Source organism: Cebus imitator, unplaced genomic scaffold (assembly GCF_001604975.1).
Source record: "Cebus imitator isolate Cc_AM_T3 unplaced genomic scaffold, Cebus_imitator-1.0 Scaffold102, whole genome shotgun sequence".
In the NCBI taxonomy this organism is placed as follows: Eukaryota; Metazoa; Chordata; class Mammalia; order Primates; family Cebidae; genus Cebus; species Cebus imitator.
Window position 1 is genome coordinate 2,247,608 of NW_016107417.1, and position 6,028 is coordinate 2,253,635.

At 45.2% G+C, this 6,028-nt stretch overlaps 1 protein-coding gene across 1 annotated transcript in view; it reads right to left on the minus strand.

The window, feature by feature from the left end:
• PACS1 (phosphofurin acidic cluster sorting protein 1) overlaps positions 1–6,028 on the minus strand; it is a 186,529-nt gene that overhangs the window by 16,289 nt on the left and 164,212 nt on the right. The window contains exon 11 of the mRNA XM_017537094.2: positions 1,566–1,646. Coding sequence (XP_017392583.1) covers positions 1,566–1,646 — 81 coding nt within the window. The remainder of the gene's footprint in view (positions 1–1,565; positions 1,647–6,028) is intronic.

A 6,028-nucleotide genomic window follows, 5' to 3' on the forward strand; every position in this document is an offset into this window, starting at 1 on the left:
TTTTTGTATTTTTAGTAGAGACGGGGTTTCACCATATTGGCCAGGATGGTCTCGATCTCTTGACCTTGTGATCCGCCCGACTTGGCCTCCCAAAGTGCTAGGATTACAGGCTTGAGCGACCATGCCCAGCCAGGGCATAACTTCTACAAGGAGTATAAATCTAAAATAGTCAACTTGAATTTCTATGCAAATATGCCCCCAGGTGACCATTAACCAGATCAAGACAGAACATTCCAGGACTCCTGAGGGCTCCCTATGCCCCTCCCTGTCCCTGGGTAACAGGTATGCTGACATCTACCTCATGGATTAGTTTTGCCTGTGAGTTTCACAGAACTGGAATCCTACGGCATGCATTTTTTGGCATTCAGCTTCTTTTACTCAACACTAAATTGCTGAGATTTGGCCAGTCACTGAAGAGTTTTAATCGGGAAGTGACACAATTGAAATTTCATTTTGAAAAGGCCACAGTGGGGCCGGGAGCGGTGGCTCATGCCTGTAATCCCAGCACTTTGGGAGGCCGAGGCGGGCGGATCACAAGGTCAAGAGATCAAAACCTTCCTGGCCAACATGGTGAAACCCTGTCTCTAAAAAAGGAAAAGGCCACAGTGTATTTGCCACATGCAGTACAGACCACCAGTGGGGCCACAGTGGAAGCTGGATTATTCAGATTACTGGTGAACTGGAAACTGTAAGTTAGGGTAGTGAGTTTCAAATTAATCTTGAATCAAGCCTAAATATATGAGATCTTTAATGTAATCTTAATTACTATAGAAAACACAAGCCTAAAATAATTCTTTCACAGATTCTATTCAATGCCCCCGAAGGTCTCACCGTTAGGCTCATCCTTAGATGGGATTCTGTAAAGTTCTCTGCTCCCTCCCCTCAAGGGTCCTGCCTCTGGGCATGGGATGAACTTTGGTGTAACCTGCAAAGCCCAGCTCAGACATCACTTCCCCAGTCTGTGTCCCCTGTACCTCCCTGGGCCTCTCCAGAGTCCCAAGGAGGTACAGGGGATGTAAACTGTGGCACACTCATCTTTGCATCTTCAGTGCCCAGCACAAGCAGGTACACAGTAAAAGTGGGTGCAATTCAACCTGTAAAAAAACTGGGCAACCTAACCAACTCTATTTCACTTCACTGGGGCTTAGGCCTGTGGTCCTGGGCAGCTCCAGCACCTCTAGGAACACGGACCAGTGCCCCTCAGAGACTGAATGCTGTGGGTCGCCTGGCCGCTGAAAAAGCAACATCAAAGGATGAAGGGACAATTTTCCAGGGAAGATGTTGGTGACGGATGGTGAGAAGTTTCCTCAACTAGCATTTGGTCAGCTCTTATTAAAGGGCAGAATGAGGACATTTCTGCTATACTAATTTTGGGAGCAAACTGGTGTCTAGGGCAGGTTACATTCCACAGGTAAAGATTTCAGGAGAAAGAGAGTACAGGACATTCATAAGCCTGTAGATTTAGGTGAAATTTCTAGGGTGATCCTGAGGGTCCTTCTGTCTTTGTTTCTAAAGGGACAAACACTATTTGAAACAGCTGAAACAGGAAACTGACCCATACATACCAGAGTGTCTGTTTCAGTCAAGCTGTCATCTTGGTTTTTAATCCAAGTAGATTTGACTTTTTCTAGAGCAGCCAATTCCATCTGCAAAAATTATAAGAATTAGTTATCACTGATCCAAATAACTACCACTCTAATTTGTTTTACTAGGTCCCTATGAAGCTTAAAATACTTTCATGTAATATCCAACCTCATAAAATCTTTAGGACTTTTATCTTATGCCATGGGAGGTACATTTTTTGTGAAAACTAAGTTTTGGAAAGATCAGTTATCTTTATCATCACTAAGTCAATAACACAGGGAGATTCGCAACCCAGAAATTCTGACTCCCATGAGATGTCACTAGGGAAGAGAAGCTCAAAATTTCGATGGCTTTGCTATTGCATCCATGAAATCTTTGACCCTGGATCCAGTGAATACCCCTGCCCAGGAAGGACATAGAAGGGAGGTCTCCTTTGCTTGGTAGTGGAAGGAGTATGCTAGGTTCAGGTCTTTGATTTTGAGACTAAAGACATCCATAGTAGCCAAATGCTTTTTGCCTGGTGGGAATATCCAGAAAACCCTCCTACGGGATATACTAAGCAGAAAGACACCCAATTTTAAACCATTTAGGCATAAATTAATTCTCCTAATTCTGCTAACTCTTATTAGCATTTCTCATAAATATTAAAAATTTTTGGCCAGGAACAGTGGCTCATGCCTATAATCCCAGCACTTCTGGAGGCTGAGGTGGGCGGAACACGAGGTCAAGAGATTGAGACCATCCAAGCCAACATGGTGAAACCCCATCTCTACTAAAAATACAAAAATTAGCTGGGCGTGGTGGCGTGCACCTGTAGTCCCAGCTACTCAGGGGGCTGATGAAGGAGAATTGCTTGAACCCAGGAGGCAGAGGTTGCAGTGAGCCTTGATCTTACCAGCCTGGCAACAGAGCAAGATTCCATCTCAAAAAAAAAAAAAAATTCCTTTGCAAATACAGATAACCAGGTTTTCATACTTGTTAATATTGCTTCTCACTGGGCAGGCAGCAACTAAAAGTCACCAACAGTGACTTGTGGGTTGTAGGCCTTAGATGCAGGGAAGATCTGGCCTGAATGAATGTTTTTGTTTCTTGTAGGGAACCACAGGAGGCAGAAAATATAAATGATATTCCACTTCCTCCCAATTACTCAAAGTCCTTTCTCTGAGTCATTCATATAATACTGAGAAGCATCAGGCTAATAAGTTCAGGGTCACTTGGCAAACTATGGAACAAGGATCACCACAGCAGGCTCCCTGTGTCACACTAAACCAGGGTTCCTCCACCCTGACATGACTGACATTTGGGGCTGGGTCATTCTTTGTTGTGGGGGCCTGTCCTGTGTACTGTGGGATGTCTGGCAGCATCCCTGGCCTCTACTCACTATGTGCTGGTAGTGGAAAGTCCCCACCCTCTAATTTGTGACAAACAAAAATGTCTCCAATCATTGCCAAATGTCTGGGAAGCAAAATCATCCCAGCTGAGAACCTCTGCTTCAGGGCATCTGCAGGACTAACTCAGCATGCCTGAGCCAGACCCTGGGACCCCAGATCTTCAGACACTTTGGCTTATGTAATGGCTCACAGCCACCGAATAGGTTGCCTCTAGACTGCAGAACTAGCTCATTTAAACCTCGTCTATATAATCAGCCAATGTTTTTTTTTTTCAGACAGAGTCTCACTCTATTGCCCAGGCTGGTGTATAATGGTGCAATCTTGGCTCACTGCAACTTCCACCTCCCAGGTTCTAGTGATTCTCCTGCCTCAGCCTCCAAATTAGCTGGATTACAAGCGTCCGCCGCCAAGCCTGGCTAATTTTTTTTTTTTAGACGGAGTTTCGCTCTTGTCACCCAGGCTGGAATGCAATGGCGCGATCTTGGCTCACCGCAACCTCCGCCTCCTGGGTTCAGGCCATTCTCCTGCCTCAACCTCCTGAGTAGCTGGGATTACAGGCACACGCCACCATGCCCAGCTAATGTTTCGTAATTTTAGTAGAGACGGGGTTTCACCATGTTGACCAGGATGGTCTCGATCTCTTGACCTCGTGATCCACCCGCCTTGGCCTCCCAAAGTGCTGGGATTACACAGGCTTGAGCCACCGTGCCCGGCTAATTTTTATATTTTTAGTAGAGACAGGCTTTCACCATGTTGATTGACCATACTGGTCTTGAACTGACCTCAAGTGATCACCTACCCCGGCCTCCCAAAGTGCTGGGATTACAGGCATGAGCCACTGCCCCTGGCCTCAGCCAATGTTAATAGAATCTAGAATCATGGAAATGCTCTGGTCAGGCCTGAGACTAAAGAGAATTTCACTCCATTTTGGATCTCAATATGACAAATGATTAAACATGTTTTAAAGAGAATGAACTAGGTGATGACAGAGGCCCACCGGGAGGTTTTAAAGTAGCATGCCTTGTTGTTAAGCCCTATGACAGCTACAGCACTGCTTCCATGGCAAAGTTTCAAAATTTAGTAAGATCTTTATTCCCCTCAGCTTTATTAAGGTATAATTGACAAATAAAAATTGTATATATTTATGGTATACAACCTGTTCTGATGTATGGATACACTGCGAAATGATTAAATCAAGGTAATTAGCATATATCCATCTCCTGATAATATCTTTAACTTGGATTGGGCTTAGAGGACACCTGATATTTACTGGCTCTTCCAGATGTCCCAGACAATCCTCCTAGGGACAAATTCCCAACTTCTCTCTTTCTGTTCCTGCTTCTATAAGCGCTAATGGGCTTTTTCCCCCGCAAGGATGCTGGAACACCAGCAGGGCTCCAGCTGTGTCTGACCAAGTGTCATGAGATGTGGATGAGGCATCACTAGAGGTCCCAGCAGTCTGCACCACTGCCCATGGACAGTGTCAGCTGTTGAAGGCTAAGAGTGTAGGCACGTGTCAGAGAGAAAGCGGCAAGAGTGAGTAATATGTAGGCTATTGTTTCATGGACTAGGCCCTAACACCATTATTTATAGTGCTGTGGAAATAGCGACTTAGCAGCAGGCTGTCGTGGCTAGAAGTCTGTATCTGTGGCTGCCCTAGCTGAAGCAGTCAGAGCTCATTGTTATCAGCTTGGAGAACCAAATTATGTTGCCATTGTGTGCTCAAGTCTTGGGAAAATTCAACAACTGAAATAATTTTTATCAGCAGAAATTCTTTCTGGTTCTAGTGATAAACTAAAACCTCTAAAATGTGGGGAACAAAAAGCAAGATTAAGAAAAATAAATAACAGCGCTAGGAAACCAGGGAAGAGAGGACACAAGCTGAGGTGGTGTGTATATGCCTGCCTACATGTGCACGATCTGTGTCTTTTCCTAATCCATTCCGAAGTTCTCCGTTTAAGAGCACAGCTTTGTCCTGCTGTTCCCAAAGCACCTTTCCTACCAAAGGATTCCAAAGTTCCACACCCACATCCAGACATATGGGACTCTTCAAAATAGAAATATCAGCACAGAACCAGCAAAGTGAGTCTGAAACCTGGCCAAGGGAACCAGAATTTGAAGGACTCACTAAAAAGACATCTAGATTCTATCAGTTTTAGGAGTCCAAAACTGAAATGGCACTAAGGAATTATAACAAAAGCAACAGTATTCAATGAGCAGTGCTCCGTAAGCAGTCAGTCAGTCAGGCACATGCCACGTGGAGTCTGATGTGCATGATCCCATGCCGTCTCCTCACTAACTTGGGAGGCACAAGCTTTAACATGTAGATGAGGAAGCAAAGGTGTGGTAACATGCCCAAGATCACACAGTCAGTGGAGTGGTGGAGTCAAGACTTAAACACAGAAGCTCTACCCTGTCCCAAATGTGTTTTTTGCCTAGACAGGGGGCCTCAGGCCATCATATTATAAAGACCAACACTCAACACTCAGTTGGCTTTTGAGCCAAATGGGCTCCTACACTGACACCAGTACCCTATAGATGAGGCACCGAGGCTCAGAGTGCCTAGGCGATTTTTTTCTGTAAGTTTTGTAAATCAGGTAACTCACATTTATTAATACTCACAGTGTTAGGTGTTCTGCTTACTGCTTTTGGGGCAGTGTCACAGTTATAGTTACATTTTGTTACAATGGAGCACCTACTCTACATTCCCACAACACTGAGAAACAGTCCTCCCTCAACTGGCTCCCAGGTTTCTTTCTAGAGTCAGCTCAGATAGTTAAGAGCGAATTTGGGTCTCATGGCCAGGGGTCTGCCCATGTGGATGGCGTCAATTCAGCAGGGCCATTCAGCAGTTCCATGTGAGGAAAAGCATCTCCAAGTCACATCCTAAATGCTAATACTAAAGAAAGTGAGGTGGCTGGGCAGACACTGCACTCCAGCCTGGGCAACAGAGCCAGACCTTAACTCAAAAAATGAATGAATGAACACAGCCGGGTGCGGTGGCTCAAGCCTGTAATCCCAGCACTTTGGGAGGCTGAGGCGGGTGGATCACG